At 36.9% G+C, this 22757-nt stretch overlaps 1 protein-coding gene across 1 annotated transcript; it reads right to left on the bottom strand.

Moving 5' to 3' along the window:
- Positions 1-105: 105 nt before the first annotated feature.
- Alk (Anaplastic lymphoma kinase) lies at positions 106-22757 on the bottom strand. The gene is made up of 25 exons (XM_033336311.2): positions 22316-22757; positions 17717-18093; positions 17183-17375; positions 16978-17105; positions 16454-16585; positions 16214-16369; positions 14990-15120; positions 14741-14913; positions 14529-14623; positions 14352-14450; positions 14059-14239; positions 13829-13976; positions 13500-13646; positions 13203-13377; positions 12697-12894; positions 12218-12463; positions 12022-12123; positions 11670-11865; positions 11010-11289; positions 10405-10697; positions 7012-7237; positions 4755-4871; positions 4366-4638; positions 2637-3110; positions 106-1903 (listed from the first exon to the last, which is right to left on the bottom strand). Exons 2-25 carry the CDS (start codon positions 18054-18056, stop codon positions 1856-1858), a joined length of 4551 nt encoding a protein of 1516 aa, XP_033192202.1. The 5' UTR covers positions 18057-18093; positions 22316-22757; the 3' UTR covers positions 106-1855.

The raw sequence follows: 22757 nt of genomic DNA, 5'->3' as shown, positions 1-22757 counted from the left end.
TTTTTTTTAATAAAATCCTGAAAACCTTCAAGCGAAGAAATGGCAAGTAAAAATTAACTCGGTCTATCGAGATTGACAAATAACGTACGCATCGTGTTTTCCACAAACATGTCTTTATTACGTTTCACGTACAGATATATGATGGCTGACTTTCATACGCTGAGCGTACGTAAAGTACGTCGTCGTTGTAAGAAAAATAAAAAAGGGCTTGTGCTCAACTTTCACGTTTCGAAAAATGTACCTTTTTCCTTGCCCGTTTTTATGATAACGATCGTATACAACAAGATCGATGTTAAAATAATCAACTTTCCACCATCCATCGTTCTTTCACAAGCTAATAATCAACGAATCAACGAGGTAGGCGAGAATATCCTATTATTCATTTGTCATTTTTCGTGCACCAACAATTAGCCGGTAGGTTAATTAGCGGCAAGAACGACGACCAATTAAGTTTTCGGTACTTCGTTCGAAATCGATTTTCATCCTTTCCTTTTAACAATTAATCCCTTTGTGAAGAAATTACGACCGTTGTACGATGGTATATATATTTTTTCAAATCATAATATACGGAGGATGAAGGCGATTCGATTCAGCCTCGCCTAAAATTTCCCGACAAATATATGTATGTATATATACATACATATACACGTACACATTGTATATATATGTATATATACATATAGTAGCATAGTGTGTATAGAAAGAAGGCCATAGGCTCTTTTTCTTCCTGTCATGTAAATTAAGTCTTGTATATAGCGTATTGTCTCTCCCTTTCATTCGTACTCTCTCATTGAAATTTCTTCTATGTATGTATATCACACGTTGTGTACTTCGCTCGTATGTTTAAAAAATTTCTCATATATTATGCGATTTTTGCCATTCTGACGATCGTCCTGCATATATAGTTCATAAAGAACAAGAAGGAGACCATATACGCGTGTACACGAATTTCTCGGATTAATCCTTCTGCAGGAGGAACATCGACGGTAACGGTCCATTAACAACTATATCTACATAGTTTTTCTCGATAATTTATAATATGTCTGCTGCAACTGCGATAGGATGTACGTGAGTATCCGTTGATGTTGGCTGTTACAAAGTATACGTACACATATTGCGTATATACGTGACGACGTGATGATATTTACCTCAGGTTTAACGATTCGAATGCTTTTGTTTCGTGGTTTTGTTTCGGACACAACGATAATATCTCTACGTTTTGTTTCTTCCTCTTCTTCTTTTTATTTTGTTCGTTCAACTCTTTTACATACAATATAATACGTAGATACGTTTTATAACTTTTACGTGTGTGTGTACGAAGATGCACGTGCGTTGTTACGTGCGTATACGCAGTTTCGAGAAAAGGGATTTAGTTGAATTTAATAACGGACGGTCTGAAGCTCGTAATGTTTCACGGTTATTGCAATTCCCTGTGTTCTGTGATTCGTCGACGATTTATGATTAACGTATGTCCTAATAGATATTGCGCGACCGCCCATCTAGTAAACGCAATTAAATTCTTCCCTCTTCTATGTGGACGAAAATAGCTGTTTTCGCGTTCGAAGAACAGAAAGAGAAGGCGAGGAAGGGAAAGACGAGGAAAGGAAAGGAAGGAAAAGAAAAGGGTGAGCAAATAACGCGAATTCGCAAGATTCATTCACAGCAGCGTTTCTTCGGAGTACACGCGACGTGAATATTCTTCGTCGCGTATCCAGAGAAGCGACGAGGAGTCCTTGAAACGCATCGCCATCGATACTACGGTTACCGTTGCGGAACGTCGTAATGACTTGGAGTTTGTCGCATGTATCGTAACATCAACGACCGGGGAGTCCTGTCACTCCCCTTTGTACAAATCTCAGCAGGAGCATTCCTCTTCCCTTGGTAGCTCGTGACCCAGAGGATCCTTCGTGTGAAGAACAGAGAGACGATAGTTCCATCATACATAGAACTGCGATTAAACGAATTCAGGGATAAGCGTTGCTGGATTATTCGAAATAAAAGACACGATATCGAGTCTCACGAACGTATTATGCTAATCCTGTGCACTCGAATCGCTTCACTGACAATGGGCCTTCAACGACATCTTGTACACATCGGGCGATACATTTCGTCGCAGTAACTGGTACTTTCTAGAATGGAAAGTGAAGGTGGAGAGTGCAGAGGGTTACATGTGTTCCGCGTGTAAATGACCATGATTGGAAAGAACAATCTAATTTTTGTTATCGAACAAACGATAAAAAACGAACAAAGCAATATCTCGTTAAAGAAATTATCGTAACGTTTATTACGACCGTTCTGACTGAGTGGATATTGCGATTCTTTCGATATTATTCAATTTTTTTACGAGAATTCGAGAGAATTCCGAGAAAGAGAGGAGAAGCTAAGTTACTCGTTGCTCCAACGAACGAAAGCCTAAATAATTCTATCTATCTATCGTAACATCGCGGATAACGTTTTTTTTTTTTATCAAATAATCGTTCATGATTATTTGACACTAGTGGTGGGATTCAGCCGGTTCGCATCGGTCCCTAAAAGTTTTGCAGTTCCGACGAACCGGTTGTCGAATTATTCGAATCCCACCACTATGGGCCACAAAATTTGACAAAATATTCGATAAAAATAATGAAGTTATCTACCTTCTTGATCTCCATACTTCCAGGTGTACTGGAACGCTGCGGTGGTGGCGAGAACGCTATTTTCTCGTATGGTATCGTTCCACGACATAGAGCGCTCGGATCCAAACTGAGCGCAGCCTTTAAGGCGTTTTTCTTTAACATTCCATTTACATTAGTGGCACTCGTATTTAGGCCAGTGTGACTAGGGGAGCAGGTACGTGTGTTCGGTGAGGAATTCGTCGTGTCAGGCGGTGTATCCGACGAAGCAACGATCAGAGAGTCGGAGTTGGTGTCGATGGTAGTTATGCTGTCGTTACCATTTCTTCTATCCACGTCCGTCACCTCGACTGTGCTGCTTCGACGGCACTCGATATCTGCTGGACGGTTGTTTCCATTGTCTTCGATTTTTAACTTACCACTATCTTCGATGTCCTTTGAAGTTCGATGTACGCTTTTTTCTTCGCAATTTGAGCTGTCAACCTTGTTGTGCTTGTTCTGCAAATCCGTCACAATCGTCATCACGATAAATATCGTAAATTATGGTCAGCATGTTTCTTATAACGTTGGTTGTTAACGCATCGTACGTAGACACGGTATATACGGGGGGTTAACGTAAAGTAACGTTAATTGAATAGATCGGCCGATGGAAACAAGGCAGAAATTTCGTCAAGTAAAATTTCGTCGCATCGAATAAAATTCAACGAGATTAAGGAGAAGGGAAATATCGACGAAACAAGTCGTAGGGATATCTTTATTTATTCGTAACGCGCATGAATTTAAAAAAAAATGAATTTAATGTTTTTACTTATCCTAATGTACGTAACGATCATTAGGATATGGGTTTCGATGCGTCAGAAGTGAGAAACATTAACAGCCAACGTATTAAACACGACGTCACACTGCTCGTGCAACAAACAACATCCGGAGTAAAAACCAAATAATTTCAACCTCCAAGGAGATGATGCTTGAAAACGGAAAGCATGACTTAACAGTTGGCACGAATGCGAGTTTACTTTAGAAAAAAAAAAAAAAAAAAAAAGGAAAAGGCAGCAGCGGCAGCACTTTTATATGATATACAAACACATACACAGTTACTCACACAAATATCCCTCCATCTTATATACATATCTATGCTTCATTATATTATACATTGCAGTTATTACAATAATTTTTTATTCGTCATAATATCAGGCATTATGGTCTATGTTAGTATAAGCATCGATTAAAATTGAATTTCCATTCTAAGGCATTATACACAGTTATTAATAAATAATTATTTATTAATAATAATTAATAATAGTAATTTATTAAAAACAATTAATTTTCAATTTATAACTTAAGTAGCTATTTTTAAGAGATACCGTTATCTGTGCGAATGATAATGAAAGGAAAAGAATATTTGACCATCAATCGATTCATCGTTTCTCAGTCAAACGCATCCTAGTTTAAAGTATATTTGTTAATCAAGGTTCATATAACACATATGGAACAACAACTGGAAACTTTGACTTGGATATATGTATAAGATAAGAAGCGAATATTTTCGTGAATAATTATATTTGATTTATTTGAATAATTTTTAATTCAATGTAATAATACTTTATATTAGAGTAGTTGATAAGAAACTTGTAAAAAATACTGAGAAACCAAACTTCCAATTAGGCAAAATGCTAAGCAAAAATTTATTTAAACGATGATAAAAGAAATGTATGCCAGAAAAAGAAATATTTCCAGGCTTTATCCAATGTACCTCTGTATGATTATTCTCATCACTAAAATCATCGCGACTCGCGTTTCCGCCGAAGGTTTGCTCAGAAGTATCTGTATTAGAGCCATACGGATTAGATTGAAATCGTCCTTGCAGACGGTCTGTCGGTTGCACGTTATTTCTTTCATTTGAATTCAATTGGTTCGGATTTTCGTTTCTCGCATTAGGATTATTGCCCGCAATAGCTTGAGCCATACGTTGACTAGCCGATCGCGGATCGATAATTCTGGGTTGCATGTATCCACATGCGTCCAGCTATAAAAATTATAGTATTTACATAGGAAGTGTGGATGCTTAGAAAAGTGTCGCGAAACAGATAGTTTGTAAAGTTAAAAGTTTAGAGGAAATATCAAACGATATCCGCTACTCACTTCTGATTGTACGTTAATGCATTCCGTTTCCGGATCTGGTCTCATGATCGTCACTTCCCGATCGCAGATTGGTAAAATGTCGAAATTTGGCGTCGGATGATTTATCACGTCAGGATCCTAAGGATAGATGTTATTTATTGAAATTTGCTTACTCCGTTCTTGACACATTCGACGATAAAATATTCTATATTAAGTGACCCTTAATAATATTCGGACAGTTTTCAAAACAGAATAACTTTTTCGAAACTGGACCAGACGACTCGAGTTTCTTTGATAAGTTTAGAGGGATCAGATTTTTTTTTAAATTGTAATTTGTCGGTGTGATGAAAAAGATAGTAAGCTCGCTTTTTACAAGTTTTTTTATCTGAACCTATAATAAAAGTTTAAACAATACGTTTTATGGATTTATGTCAGTGATACACATATGTATATGAAATCTTATCGAGATTGGTCGATGCGAAGACAAGCAACAAGTTACGAAACATTAAAATTTGTCACAGTCATAGGTCAAACAGTGGAAAACTCTTATAGAGGGTTGGTAACTGGTGGTACAAGCGGAAAGAAGTCGAAAATATAGAATAAAAATTTTTTTTTTAATTTTTCCATCGAGACAACGATCTACAGTGAGATCCGTTATAACGTACCGCACGCAAATTCAAAGTCGATTTTCTCGAAAACAAAGCCTCAAACGAAAAATTGTTATTCTATATTTTCGACTTCTTTTTTCGCCTAGAATCACCCCCTTTCCGCTTGTACCACCAGTTACCAACCACCCTGTATAATAGTAAGGTATGTTCACACTTCTAACTTCACTTATGTGATTATAAAGCAGCATCGACGATTATTTTCTAAGGCGTGTTTATAATAATGCTTGAACTGTTTGTAGCTGATAATAACGTTAACCGATGTCGATGAAATTTTTTGCACCTATGTATATTATTTAATTTTCGACTTCGCCGCCTAAAGAACGTGAACCTGACTTACACAGCCTCCTACACAACATCAACATCCTCCTACACAACACTCACCACTACACAATCATCCGTCTCTCTCATCCTTCAACAAACTATATTTCTAACGTTTACTTCTTATTCCAACTTACGATTAGGTTCTTATTTGCCCTATTACTATCATAATCCCTCTATCTACGTACGAATGTGCATACATTATTAGACGAGACACACACGATATGTATCTTGAAATATATCCAGTGGCGCTTGGCGATTTGTTAACGTCCATCAGCCACTGATCCATCTCTTTATCTTTCTATCATGCTTTACGAATCTAAATAATTATTCACAACTGCATAGAGACTGTGAGGAATGTCTTGGAGAATCAGTTCCGACAGCAAAACGGTTTTGACAGACGAGTAATTAAATTCCTTGATGTTCATGTTTCCAATTTCAGATAGTAGCAATAAAAGATAAAAATTAAAACATAATGTAAAATACTAAAATTATTGGAATATTAATACGAGTTATAATTACGTTATTATCAGCCAAACCTGAGGCCGAATCTTAAAAGACTAATCCAGACCATTAATGGCAATCCATAGTAGACTCAAGCTCGTTTATATAGGTGTATAATGTTGTACTGTGTACAAAGAAAAGACAAAGGTGTTAAGTTTGAGACAATATATTAAAGATAATGTCTTTGCCAATACATAATTGTCAAAGTGACCTTTACTATTTTCTTTGCAATTCCGACCAACGCCAATTTTTCCAAGACATCTTTTTGCAAGTAATTTAATAAACTAGTCGCCCTTCTAGCTTCTCCAAAGGGCTCAAGTCGTTTGGCCAAACTTTCAAATAGTTATTCCTTTTTAAAGCGTAATAAAGCGTGTACATCTGCACTGTAAGCTAGTAAAACCACCAGAAAAGGATGTAAATTGTTTGATTTTAAAATTAAAGTTAAAAGGATTAAAAGGATGTAGACCTGTTGTTAAATCATCATTACGTATTCTAATTTAGAATATCTGAAGAGAACCTGTTATACCTGTTTCGAAATAATTTATTTTAAAAGCTGAGAACGACGGTAGAAATAAATAGGACATTTTAACATTAGGATATTTAGCTGTAATTTTTCTGCTTATTACATGGTAGATGGACGATGGCTGCAAACATTGTGACACATTTAGAAATACATGCAATGATCGTTTACGAAATTGCTTGCCGATCAGAGTATAACATTCTACTTCACAACTTTAAGCATGTTAATTACTTCAATTACAACTAACGAATAAGTTAATCAGCTTTACCTGTAAGCAGTAACCAATTCTCTCGACGATAGTAGCAAAACTAGGCCGGTCTTCGGGACGTGGGTGCCAACATTGTGTCATTATTCCATAAATAGGATCAGGGCATCCCGCTGGTTTTTCTAGACGCCCTCCTAACGTTACCATTGTCATGGCTTCTCTATTAGTACAACCAGTATAAGGTATGTAGCCAAAAGACATAATTTCCCACAGCAATACGCCAAATGCCCTACAGCCATTAGAGATTAGTCAAGGAGATTAGTCAAGTACATGGGTTTGTTATTTTCTTGCAGGCAGCATTGATCGACGCTTTTAAATATAATGCTGATTAATCGTTCAAATCTGTTAGCAACGCGCTAATTTCCAAAACACGTACACACATATATATATATGTCGGATTATCATTAGGATTTAAGGCGCGTAACGATCCTTTGTTTGAGTTAGCCATCGTTTTACGAGACAGAGATTATATTTACGCGAATAAAAAAGATTTTACGAAATATTATGAATATTGAGTTTAATGAATGATAAGATTAACAGACGATAAGTTTAACTAATAATTAGATTAAAGATTAATAAGTTTAACGAACAATAAGAGGAACGAATAATTAGCCATTGTTTTACGAAACAGAATATATTTACGCGAATAAAAAAGATTTTACGAAATATTATGAATAATGAGTTTAATAAATAATAAGATTAACAAATGATAAGTTTAACTAATAATTAGATCAAAGATTAATAAGTTTAACGAACAATAAGAGGAACGAATAATTAGCCATTGTTTTACGAAACAGAATATATTTACGCGAATAAAAAAGATTTTACGAAATATTATGAATAATGAGTTTAATAAATAATAAGATTAACAAATGATAAGTTTAACTAATAATTAGATTAAAGATTAATAAGTTTAACGAACAATAAGAGGAACGAATAATTAGCCATTGTTTTACGAAACAGAATATATTTACGCGAATAAAAAAGATTTTACGAAATATTATGAATAATGAGTTTAATAAATAATAAGATTAACAAATGATAAGTTTAACTAATAATTAGATCAAAGATTAATAAGTTTAACGAACAATAAGAGGAACGAATAATTAGCCATTGTTTTACGAAACAGAATATATTTACGCGAATAAAAAAGATTTTACGAAATATTATGAATAATGAGTTTAATAAATAATAAGATTAACAAATGATAAGTTTAACTAATAATTAGATTAAAGATTAATAGGTTTAACGAACAATAAGAGAAACGAATAATTAGCCATTGTTTTACGAAACAGAATATATTTACGCGAATAAAAAAGATTTTACGAAATATTATGAATAATGAGTTTAATAAATAATAAGATTAACAAATGATAAGTTTAACTAATAATTAGATCAAAGATTAATAAGTTTAACGAACAATAAGAGGAACGAATAATTAGCCATTGTTTTACGAAACAGAATATATTTACGCGAATAAAAAAGATTTTACGAAATATTATGAATAATGAGTTTAATAAATAATAAGATTAACAAATGATAAGTTTAACTAATAATTAGATTAAAGATTAATAGGTTTAACGAACAATAAGAGAAACGAATAATTAGCCATTGTTTTACGAAACAGAATATATTTACGCGAATAAAAAAGATTTTACGAAATATTATGAATAATGAGTTTAATAAATAATAAGATTAACAAATGATAAGTTTAACTAATAATTAGATTAAAGATTAATAAGTTTAACGAACAATAAGAGGTACGAATAATATGTTTTACGAATAATAAATTTAACGAATAACGAGATTAACGATTGATAGGTTTAACGAATAATGAATTTAATTAACGCTATTAACAATGTTTCCGGAGTTCTAACGAATCCACGGTCAACGGGATAACTCTTTGCTATGCGTAGAATAATTTTAAACACAAAATACAATTGCTGAGACACTCGGTAAATTGCTCGATGTATCACTTTCCAAGGCGATCACACCAATGAATATCTGATGAAAATCTTTTTCGCTATACGACTGCATTTGTTTGTTATATGCTCGCTGGAAACATCGAGAAGGTTCCAATCGTTGTTGCTAGGCAATTTCTGTCAAAAGTTTGTTGTATACTCTTTGGAAACATCGAGAAAGACCCAAACGCCGATACTAGACAGTTTCTGTCTGGAGATTGATTCCTAATACAACGTGTGTCCCATTATATCAGCATTTCTAAAGTACAATTCTATGTGATTTCTAGGGAGAACAATACAACCGATCCACACCTTCGTCAGGCAAAACGTTTATCCCGTGACCGTGGCTACGTTCGGCGACCAGTTGTCACCTCGAACCCACTTTCGCTTTCACAAATGTCAAACAATTACAAATGACAATTGCTTAATTACAGTTATGATAAAATCTAGGCTAAAGCATTAGAAGGCTTCCTCAAAATTGCAAAGGGAGGGCTCCGGTTTTCCTTTCATCTCCGACATATATATATGTCGGAGATGAAAGGAAAGCCGAAGCCCTTCCTTGGAAATTTTGGGAACATCCTCTAGTACCTTAGCCTAGATTTTATTATAGTTGTAATTGTTTAAGATTTGTAATAAGCGAGATTGGGTTCGAGGTGACAATCGGTCGCTGAACGTAGCCACGGTCACGGGATGGATGTTTTATCTAACGGAGGTCTGGAGTGGTTGTATGTGTTTTCCGAGAAATGTGGTTGTGGCGGCATGCGGCCTCGAGAGCGGGCCGAGCCACGTGTGATGTTGCCTCGGAGGTGCCGATGCAATGGGACATACATTGTATTTAGTAATGAAAACTCCAGGCGGAAACTGCCTAGCAACGGCGTTTGGAACTTTCTCGATGCTTCCAACGAGTGTGCCTAGCAACGGCGTTTGGAACCTTCTCGATGCTTCCAAACGGGTATAGAAAACAAAATGCAATCGTACAGGGAGAAAAATCTCCACGAGGCTGGCATTCTTGCGATTGCCTTGGAGAGTGATACATCGAGCGTTTTCGAGGATCGCATTTGCGTCTAAGTTAGTTTCGCTTAGTAAGGAGTTATCCCGGTGACCGTGGATTCGTTTGAACTCAAACATTGCTAATAGTATTATTTAATTTAATTATTCGTAGATCGTATTATTCATTAGGCTTAGTGTTTGTTAGACTTATTATTAGTTGTACTTATTATTTGTTAAGCTTAGTGATAGACCTGTATATACGTGTAAATAAAATCTCGGCTTTGTGAAACGATGGCTAGTCCACATGAAGAGTCGTCGCGCGCCCAAAATTCGAATCCCGATCCGACATATATATAATTAAATTGACTATTCGTTGGAGTTGTTAACTAATTCGGTGACTATGGATTTATCGTTGCTACCAACTGCTTTGTCAAATGGAACTCACCAAACGTCGGTTTTCGTAGTAAATATCCCATCCAAAAAACTTTCCGGTGGCATCCATTTGATTGGTAACATAGCTTTGCCTCCCTTCCTATAATAATCGCTTCTATAAATATCCTTGGCCATTCCGAAATCAGCGATTTTGCCTATCCGACCGGGTCCTTTGCACGTAAGCAAACAGTTTCTGGCAGCGATATCTCGATGAATGAATCGAGCCTCTTCCATGTATTTACAACCATTCGCGACGTCGTGGCCGCACATTATCAAGTCCAGCATCGTCAACGAAGTGGGCCGATCCTGCCAAAACAGGAATATACGCATGCACCCCAATGACGACGAGCGCCAAAAATTAACAGCTGTCCCTGTTTAAATCGTAATCGAGGACGACACATAGTTAACGGGAACTAATCGAACTAAATACAAAAAATTGGGTGCATAAAAGTCCTTTCGATCGTGTAAATAGCAAATGGTGGAACAAAATAAAACATTCTTAACATAAATATAAATTTATTAATTCAAACTGAAGGTATAAATGAATGTAAAATTGCTTCAAGCATGAAGTAGTGTACAGGAATTTGTAGCATCTTCTGTAAAAGGAATGCCATTTACCGCACGTGGCCTTTCTTCTCGAAGAAAGTTTTTCAAATTTCCGCCAGCAAGCAATTCTAACACAATGTATTTTGGATTTTTATCGAAAGAAACTCCGATAAAGTGTACTATATTAGGGTGATTAAATTTGCTCATAATTAAAGCTTCCATCATGAAATCTGCTTCGGTTTGAGGCCTGGACGAAGAAGGTATAGTCTTCACAGCGACAGGCTGTTCTTCGTTGCGTCTGTATTTGTACACACCTTGGAAAACTTCGCCGAAAGCGCCTTGACCAAGGGGTCTGCCACACAAATACAAGAAAATATGCTTAGTTCGAAAATATACGAAGAAGAAGTAACAAGTACGTTCTCTATTTTAACTAGATTCTAATCCGGAATTTTAACTCATCGTCATCGTCATCATCGAGGACCAATCGATCGAGTAACGCGTTGAAAATTCGCGACATTATCGTAGAATGTAAATCGAATAATTTACGCATCGGAAAATGCATTAGAGTAACAGGTACTTTACGGATGCTATTAAACGAGTCGGAGAAAAAATCATAGGAATTATACGTATGCGATATACACATGTGTAAGTCGTTAAGTGAAAAGAAAGATAACGACGCAACGTTGACCCTTAATAGATTCGATCGTCGATGGCCATGAAATTTATACTTACTTTACCAAAGTGATATGTTCGCGAGGGATTTGCGGCAAGTCTTTAAAGCTATAGAGATTTCCAGCAAACTCGTAGTTCGGATTGAATTCAGTCATCATAGTTTCGGAGACAGCACGTAGAGACCTTAATTCAGTTCCGTTACCAAACATTATCTGTCGTCGTTGTAAAAGTGCCTTTCGACTTTGGTAACGATTACCTATCGACAAATATGATTCGCATTTACCATCGAAGTAACACTGTATACGTTACTATCTACTTTCAAACGTTTCAAATGTCGCTCGCGTTTTTCAAGATACGAAATCTCGAAGATTAGAGAAAATTATGTACATTACGGTATCAAATAGTTTCTTACAAACTAGTAGACAGAGAGCGACGCAAACTAAGAATAGGACAATGCATAGGACAGCTATCAGCCAGATGTATGGTTGATGAGTATCCTTCGATTCGTCAGCCGCTGCGAATAGAACAATTATTATATACGTAATTTTATGCAAATCGATCGTGAAGAAAGAAAAGAAATTGTTATTCTTGTTTCTCGGTTTACTTACTAACGCAAGATCTCGAATCGTTACTTAATAACCAGCCTGGAGGGCACAGACACTTTATCTCGCTAAGATACCGATCCAGACAAACGCAACGGAAGTCGCATTGACAACCGCTGACAGCAGGAATAATGTAAACCTCCCCAGGCCCATGATTTATTCCTGCCCGGAAATGAACGTGCATAAGTTCGGGACTAGCGTAGGAGTAACCACCTTCACCGTTACCCCGTTCCTTGTGACCGGTATTGCCACCTGAATCATTTTATTTATGGAATTACTAAGAAGTAGATTCTTTCGATAAAAATTAATGGTCAAGATAAAATTAGATTATCCTTTCATCAATCTGCCCTGACCTGAAATTCAAAACACCGAATACTTGAACTACAGGAGTTAGGAATTTCAAATACAACTACGATCAAAGGCAACGTACAGCACGATTCATCTTAAATTCGGTGTTTGAAATCGCTTTAATACCGATTCGTTACCTATGTAACCACCGCCACCGCCTCCTGTAAGACATCCACCACCTCCGCCACCGAATCCTCCGTTTCCGTGATTCGAATGTCCAGGACCGCAACCGATTCCACCTATGCCACCCGTAACAAGGGTCCCGCCAGCGGAAGATCGTTGACCCGAAACGGTAGTCGATGACCCGTTCCATCCACCGCCAGGACCACCTGTATCTATATCATAGATTTATGTGATTGACAGAGTTTCGAAGCAACTTATAGCTGCATCGAAGATTGAAGCATCGTTGATTGACCTCTAAGTTGAAAATTCAATTAAATTGCAAACCATTCATTATTCATTTTCTTCCGTACTTTTTTCCCTCAACGTTAATCCTTTCGTTATTCAGGAAACGTATAATTCTTTTTATGAAAAGTAACATAATCTATCGAAGAGTAATTTTCTAAAATTATAATAATAATAATAATGTATATGTCACACTAAAGACGTAAATTAGGAATCTAACGTTCTAACTATAATTTACCTGTTTCTGCTGAAAGAATCGTTCCCGAAATTGGCTGTCTTCCGGAAGGAGCGGCTGCCTGTCCATGTTGGTCATGTTGATCATGTTGATGGCCATTACTAATAAATGGTCCCAGTCCTAAACCACCACCACCTCCTGCGATAAGTATCGGATGTTGGTCTCCGTTCTCTTTTAACTGTAACATAGGAAAGTGATAGCCGAGGACGTAATAAGTATTGGACAATAATTTAATTACGTTAATAGGATTAGGTACGATGATTTTTAAATTTTTTTAATAATTGAAAGATATTCCCTTACTGTAAAAATGTACGTTGCTCCGCCACCACCACCGCCACCGTCTTTTATCTTGATATTCTTTACTTTGTGTACTTTAGAACCCCCTGAAGGAATGGAGGATCCGTACGATCCAACACTTTGACAGCTATCTAATTCTAATCCCAAGTTCTAAAAACAATTCGTCATTCGTCATGTATAGTTAAAGGATATTCATTTTCAAGAACTTTTTGGAATGATTTGCAAAAAAATTCCGAAATAAATATTACACGTGTGTATGTAAAATCGCTTCATCGACGGAACATCGATGCTTTTATATTGTTCGTACTATATAGTAAATATGTGATTCTTACTTTAGGACATGCGTCCATTCCTGGCTGTCCCACCATAAAATACAATTGTTCACCTTTTTCTAATTCAATTACACCACGGGCAAGTGCACCCAATGTACTTCCCATACCGCTAGAACCTTTTCCTCCACGGGCACCCATTGCAATCAATCTACGTTCACGACCATGTAAATGTTAGTTCAGTTTTAATATTTTATAAATGACAATTCAGAGAATTTCGTATAAATTCTCACGTGTAATATCCACCACGAGGTGCTGTCCACCGTTGAACTCCATCTAAATTGGAGGGAAGAGACTCTTCCACTGTTGCCGAAGGTGCAAGCACTTCTATATCTGTACTATTGTATTCTTCAGTACATTGTTCGCTATTGGGACCTGTTCTTCCGGTATTTCCACATGTGGTAATTCGTATAACTGAACAAACGAATACAAAGAATAATATGATAAAGAAATTTCGATATGTATTGTGTGAAAACTTCGTAGAATGAACAATGATATTTTTGTTAGAATAGTTGAAACACGGTACCAGTTTCGTTAACAAAGTCGGCATGTGGATCTGGAACTTTTTCCGAATCTATAACAGGATTGTAGTAATTGAAAGTTCCCACGACTTCAGGAGGAACTCCTAATAAAAAGGATATAGTATATAAGTATCTTAATAAGTACACATAAAGTATCGTTGGTTATTCATTTGAAAGATTACCAATGCCAAAACATTCTGGACTCAGAGAAAAGTCATCGATCGCTACATCAGCTTTCGAATAATAGCCTCTGCTTGCCTCAAACTGCAGCAAATATCTGGACAAATAGTACATGTATTAGATAATCACTTTTTTCATGTCTTCGACTAAATTTCACGATATCTTTATGATATTTAATATCTAAATGAAATTGAACGCTTTAGTAAATAAACACCTGTATTTGATATCGGGCAAAGGAACAGCTTGATTGTACCAAACATCACTTTTGTCGCCGCTAAGATAAGACCACCATAATCGTTCCGTATGGCGTTGATGAGGTTTCACCTGAATTAGATACAATCCAAGCGAACCGCTGTTTGCACCATATTGATGGTAAAAGAACCGCACCTGTTCACGTACATACATATTAATGCGTTTTGCATTTGCTATGATATTTCGTTTATTTTGAGATAAAGCAACTTACTTGACACGACTTATAATAAGGACTTTTTGGATCGCCATTATAAGGTGGCGTTGGATTGTACAATGGACTCTCAATGGTACCACGACTACCATATTCCACTCGAGGTGACATACTTACATAGGCGTATGTCCCTGTAATGGAAATTAACATGGAGATAACTGTTTACCAAAAGTATTTCTAGTCTGTCATTTGGATAAAAGTCATACATGAGTTACATTTATATTTACATTTTTTCTATTTCAAAGAAATTCGAAGATAAAAGAAGAAGCAATATCGTTGATAAAAATTTGCTCCTTTCAGGTCATTCCGTAAGTAACGACGTTTCTTATCTTACTTTAGATAATTGTGCGTCTCATATTTCGCTGATGCGTTCGTAGGAACATCCCCCTTATTTGTTAAAGTACCCTCTTGACATTCCGCAACCATAATGTGTGTTCAAAGCAATTAGATCGATACATTAAAAGAGGTTATACATTGAGTGTCAACGAAAACCATTCGCGGCATTGTACACTACACGAATTTAGAAAAGGCAGTATAACCAAGAACACGAACCAAGGATATAAAAAATATGTAAGAAGATATAAAGCTTTGAACGCCTTCGTTATTATGGCTATGTTTTAAGAAGAGAAAGCGAAGACATTCGAAGATTTCTTCCTCAATTAGACCCTCTACCTTCTTATTGCGTGGTAGTGGGCTCTAACAGGTCACAATGTTTTTTTGATTAATTGCCACGCCTGGAATACTTTTTCATTCTCTGTGCAATCGTCGACGCGGACGAACGTCGAAGAGTGTTCTAAGCGTTGCGTTACGTAAGAATAAACGTAAGTATTAATTTGTTTCAAAGTTAGAATTAAGAAACAACGTCGCTTATGAAACTTATGGATGATTGAATATTCGAACCATGTTTTGTAATCGGTAACGTCACGCACGTGCAACGAAAATTTCGTTTTAATTATTTTTTGCAATTTTACAGTACGATTAATTTAATAAAAATTAATAACGAAGAATCATTTTACTCGCGTTGCAAACAAAATTACGTGACAAAATTCCCGTATATGGTTATTTCCACGCTTTCATTGATTCATTCGTGAAATTAATAATAAATCTAGATAAGCGTAGTTAAAAAAACCAGCGCAAATGCAAGATTCGTTAAAACGTAGATGCAGACGAGGGCATATGTAACTATACGTGCATATATACATATGTACATGTACATATACACACCGGACGCATTGCGGTATGTATGATCGTAACTAGGTCCAGTTTTCTCGGACGGTGTTGCACCACGATGGAGCGTCCAATTTAAAGGTCTTTCCGGTACATTCTTCCAGCCGCACCATCCCTGCTCGAAATTGCATCTGGCGTTTTCCGGTATTTTGTCTGCAATACGAATACACCTTTATTATAGTCTGTCATGCATCGGAACGATGAAATCGGAGCGAAAGGTAATAATTTAACAATTACCGCAATCACCGTCTTCGTCTTCGCCGTCGGCGCAGTCTTTCGTTAGGTCACAAACACGCGTTCTGTTTAAACAGGAGCCATTCTTACAGCGGTACATGTCCTCCGTGCAGGCCATCTTCACCGGTGTTGATTCTGCAAACAAGATGCATTTGTTTTTCTTTTCTCGAGCATACATCAGCGTTTGTTCAGTTTCTTCGCGTGTTTAGATTACACCGCGTCGAGCTTTCTAGTTCTAGAAACTTGAAATTTCCTTTACTATATCTCGTCCTATTATTTTGTTCTTTTTCTCGTTCGTTCGCCGGTGGGACATGCAGAGAAATTCCACGATGTTTCTGTCTGAATGCGACGCTGCTACGATTCTACTTGTTTCATACACGTTACTTGTACGGGTAATATGGCAATGCGATGCGTTTCATACACCTGATATGAAAATGATCGTAGTTCGACGTCATAGTTGACAAGCGAGTCTCCTGTCGCAAAGCTATTTACCATAGGAGTAATCTCTAAATAGAGATAATAATTACCTGGAAAACAGTCGATCAGATGAATATTATCAACAGCGATGCTAGAATTAGAATAGGGCACCGTCATCTCTATAAGCAATTGATGTGGCTGACTAATTGCTCCTAGTGTGAAACGCGTTACTCTCCATCTGTAATGCAGCGAGTAAATCAAACTAACTCTGATTTTTATCGATACAACGAGTAAGATCTTCATGCGATTACATACTCTGCGTAATTATTTCCTGGCTTTCCCGTGGCAACCCAACTTGTATTATTCTTGATTATGAGTAACTGGATATCACCACTGCGCATCTCCACTTGATACAGAGATAATTCTAATACACAATGTAATCCAGTGGGAGGAATCGTGGCGGACCATATTTGAGTCTTTCCAGGGCCGGTGAACCATAAAAAATGTCCTAGCCAAAAAAAAAAAAAAAAAAATAATTATCGTCAGAGAAGATTTTTCGCGCATGTTCCAGCTTTTAATTTGCATCCGGTATGCAAATCGATATTATACGTATGTTGTGTAAAGGTACATATCGACACGGCTCTATAACGTACGGAACGAATTAACGCGAGAACTATCCACCTACGATCTAACGCGTACATTCATTTATAGATTAATTATACATTCGTTAATACATTCATTTTTATTAAATATACATATATATTTGATAAATAATAATAATCGAAACGATTGAAACAAAAACTAGCTGATTAGATTTGGTAGATCTGACGTTTAAGAAGCGCATCTTACCCTTAGTCGAATTACTGGCATCGACGATAGGCCCGTGCCTATTTCGCACAGATGGCGTGGTTCTTTTGAAGGAGGTTTCATCCCACGTCCAATCACAGGTCTCCTCGAGGTCGCAGTGGCCGAGCTGAGTCAATCGGCTCAGAGCAATCTGCAAGTTGTTGGTCCCGTGCGGCATCCTCTCTTTCCAATCGCAATTGGTACTCGTGATGTAAAACAGCCCAAGAAGGATTTTCAACAATAGATCGCCTTTCAAGCCGAACTTACGCCGCGAATCGTGCACGGTGTGACTCGCCTGTTCGAAATTCGCGGTCAACACCCCAGACCGCGTACTTTTCACCATTACTCTGTACTTTCCTCGTGTATCCGTTCGATATACCCTGCAAACGTAGCAGCCAACAAATGTTTACATGCGTTTTCCTTCTGTCCTTCCTTTCTTGTAAGGATCTCTCTTCTTCTAGCAGCTGTTTTCCTTCTTTTTCTCATTACGTAATATACGTCCGACATCGGCATTTTCATCAATGTCGGAATCAGTGGTTTCAACGAAGCTTGCAGTTACCTGTTCGACGCAGAAAACGCGCCTGATCGAGTAATTCATACGTTTCCGAAGCCTTCGAACATCGAGCGAGCAGATTTCTAGCAAGTTCTCTAATTACTTTTACAATTGCAGTTCGAACTTTTGCGGTTTCCTGCCCGCCGAAGCCTTCTCGGTATTTTTAATAAACAACGAACTCGGCGGTTTTTTTTCATTTTTACAGACTTTCAGGCAGCGATTTTCTGAATTATTATTACAGTCGTTTAGTACGCAAGTGACGGTCCAATAAGATTCTATTTATCTGCCTTCGATGTTGAAACCTTTGGCCCACAAAATCGGAGAAAACCGAAAGTATCCAAGTTGTAAGAAACGTAAAATATACAAAGGAGACAAAGGAAAATATGGGAATGTTATTCGATAAGTCTGCTTATTTTGTTTAATATTTACATAATAAAAGTAATGTTTTCTACGCTGTATCGTTATAGCAGAGCAATAGGGTAAAGCAAAGAAAATTACTCGTGAAAACGAGAGGATGGTTGAAACGATGCGGTGATTGGCGGAAATGGAATAACTGATTCGTCGATATTTCATAATTTCCGGCATGTCGGTAATAACGAAGACGCCCCATCGTACTGGTAACGGTGGTAATGCCAATAGCGAAATTTATCCGAATGTCGTTTTCATTACGCTTGCGTAGAATAGGGGCTACGTTCGCTTGGTCTGTCATCTTTTGTTTTTCAACTTCTGAACACCACAAGACCTGTATCATTCAACATCAAACTAACGAATTAAAGAAACGTGATTGTTCGAAGAACGCAACTTTCGTACGATAGGATACCGATTTTATTATCAATTACTTTATATTACCAATATTTTATATTTCCAACTTCTTTTTCTTGCAGCGATAATTTAAGAAAACTAAAGATTTTTCAATGTCCGAGTGAAAAGATTATTTTCTATCGCGTAGTTGCGTCTTATCTAATATTCTACGCGGGTATATAGGTAACACGAATCCTTTTAACGGAACAAACTATTGGAAACCATAGGAAATCGAGAGAAACGATCTTTGTGCACCTGTTTTTTTTTAAGTATTTAACCATAATTTACCCGCTGTTAACCGTTTGCCCAATCTTTTCTCATCGAGCGAAAAGCGATAACTATCGTCAACTAGAAAACATCGATCGAAATCCAACGAATCCTTGCAAAATTCTAGCTAATTCTGGCTACTGTTCAGCGACGCGAACTCGCTGAAAATGGATCCGCTTGTCGTTCCCCCTTTGTAAATCTTTGTCTAGTAACCCCATACACAATGTAATGGTTCGAAACCTGTATCTATTTTTCGTAGGTTCGTAGCGAACGAGCACCTATGTTTCTCGACAGCTTATACCTCCTTCTTAACAAAAATATTCTATGGACAGAAGAAGAGATAAGGATTTGAAAACATGGTCGTGTAACTTAAAAAAATATCATAAGATTATACTTTTTAATTATGTACATTGTTTGCAACGAAATAAAAGACACTAGCAACTGCAATTCGTGAAAATCTCTGTGTGGAGAATTGGACATAGAAAGAGCATTTGGGTAGATTTACAACTTGACGATAGAAAAGTCGAGAAAGAACGAACGTAGATAGGAGGTTAGACGGCTTCAACTTGTATCCATAGATACCGTGAACAAATTATTCAGGATATTTCTATCGATCTTTTAGTCACTCTTGGTTCAAAAGCTTAACAACATACCACATATACTGTACTTGCCGTATAACGGGATATTAATAATGCGTAAGATATCAGGTGAATCGATAGAGCATCTAACGATTGTCCATTGCTCGTATCATTCCGTAACAATAATACTGCGTTACGAAGTTTTTGACAGTAAGAAACAACTGCTACACGCCAGACATTTAGCATATTTTTCCTCTTATGAAATCGATTGTTATTCAAGATATATACATATTTCAAACAGATTGATCGACAATTTCGACCCAAGTTTTACGAAGTCTAAGCTCGTACGTATGTATGGACGTACATATTGCATAAGTAAACACATTTTCTCTAAAAAGAACGAAATAAGAGTAGAAATTGAGTCAAGAGTCAAAATTAACAAGTTAGATGTTTCAAAATTAGTATGGTCGACATAGCGTTGGTTATACGATGAAAGATTACAATCGAAATATACACATCCATATTTTATCAGTTTAAAGTAGCCACGCGTAGCGAACGATATAACTTTTCCATGGCATAAAGTTGCTATCTCTTACAACAATGGTTTAATATTTTGTCGCCGCCGCATCGTAATACGATACGATATTCCTAATAGCAGCGAATCCGTTACAGTTCAAATTATGAAGCAACTATGTAGCGCAGGCAGTGCGAGGCAGTGCCTCGTCCGAGTTACCTCCTGCTGTCACATAGCCACAGAGTACGCGAGGGCAAGAGAGGCAGGCTGAGCCGCAGTTTCCAACATCGAATGCATCTCCAAACGAAGCGAGTAACAGCTCGTTCAGACGGTCTTTTCGTCGGTAATTTACAAGTAATTACGGTGATTTTACCGGAAGCAGCGTCCACACGTTTCCGTATTTTCGTCGCACATTCAGCTCCCAAAACATATGGTTTCAATGAAGTGCATAATAGCTGTTACTGTAATAGCTTATTCGCGCTACGACGAATTATTCACTCGTCGATTCAAACGTCTGTTGTGTAAGTTACATACGTTTCATATACCGTGAAATCACCGATCCGGTCGCTGTTGACGCTCGGTTTTGTCAACGTACGAAATGATTCAGCAGTTAAAACGAATCGGTCGATATGGGTCAGTTTTCTTTTATATCGATAACCTATTTTTAGAAGAGTCACGGAGACTATAGAAGAGGGGGGAATGCTAAAAATAAATACGGGATTTTTAATACCGTTAGTGGATAGAAGGTTCGCTATTTGGGATAAAAAGATTTTGATAAAATTACTAGATTAGCAAATAAAATTTCCCAGAAATGAGAAAGAAAGTGATCGCATTTCATTTTCTAAAAGTCTTTTGCCATCGTTACGTACATTCAACGATAATGAAATTCTAGAAATTTCAAGTCGGAGTTATAAATTTAATATAATAAATTTTTAAAAAGACACGCTTTTCTAGACGATCGATGAATGAATTATATGAATGGGAAAATTATGGAGTCCGGAAACGACACCAACATAGTACATCAGCATTTTCAATGGTAAGTCCAACGAAGCCCGTGATTAGGTCGAAAGTTAAGAATCCGATCATTCAATTATAGTTTTGCATCGAACTACATGATTATATGTATACAGTGACGATAATTAAAAAATTATTGTCATTTGGGTTCTGTAATATCTGGCTCAATTCTAATTTACAAACTTCCTCTTAATGTAATCTCAAAAATTAAATTGCATTAATGTATATAATGATAACGATTTCTCATAGTGATTTCTCATAGATGAGTCTCATAGTTTTGTTAAATCTCTTTCCACTTTTTTCAACAGATCATCAAACGTAGATATTGATATACAAAAATAGAAGAAAAAATGTTACTTCATCATCTGGTAGGAACTGAACCTATCTTTTACAGCAGGATGCAATCGCTATTTTCTGTTGACCCTTTTTCTACGACGATAGATAATACCAACCTAGCCCCAAAACATAATGAATCCGTTCTGATGATTTACATCCATCTTGTCCGACTGCAAATAGTACATTAAACGAATAAACAAAGTAAGCATAGGCTTGGATGGACAGCTGGATTTTCAGTAAAGACATGGAACTGCGTGAACGCTGCTTTCGGTAAAATTTTACCAAATTGGTTAAGAAAAAGTTGAAAGACAAAGATAAAACAATAGTAAGCAACCTAAAGTCGATCGAAGTCGAACGTAATGACACAGACTACAGCTGATGCGATATTCATAAAAGATAGACATATTTGAAAATCAAGTTAGTAACGTTGTAAGATATGTTTTAAAAATGGCCGTTGGATTCTAACCTTTCCGACAAATTCCAAATTTTATCGTTCATCGCCGGAAAAGAAATCTGTCTCGATTAGGAGTCGGGCATACCTTCGATCGAAAATAACGTTGTACAATATGCCAGCATAGTTTCCCGTGGTTCATCAGTTCAGTATCATTAGCAGACCCCCGGTGTGTTCAATCGCCGAGCGCTTTCTTCCTTCAATCTCTCATCGTCCGGTAGAAAGTACGAACTTCGATAGCATTCGATAATTCGCTAGCCACCAATTACGATGCTTGCCGCGATTCTTGTCACCTGTGCGAAATGCAATACGTTTAGGGAATATCACGTTTCAAATATGTGTAACATTTTCGAGGAAAGTGAAGAGACAGAAGACGATAACACGATCCTGACGAACGACAAATCGTAACTAGCCGCATCGCGTTATAGGATCTCATGCTCTCAACTGGATAATCTGTCGTCTGTTGTTAACGACAATGTCAATCCAATGACGAGACGGTTTTATTTTTTCTCTAACTAGCCAGCGTGCGT

Source organism: Bombus vancouverensis, chromosome 6 (assembly GCF_051014615.1).
Source record: "Bombus vancouverensis nearcticus chromosome 6, iyBomVanc1_principal, whole genome shotgun sequence".
Taxonomy (NCBI): Eukaryota; Metazoa; Arthropoda; class Insecta; order Hymenoptera; family Apidae; genus Bombus; species Bombus vancouverensis.
Note: the sequence above shows the minus strand (reverse complement) of the source record. Positions and strands in the feature narration are given on the sequence as shown.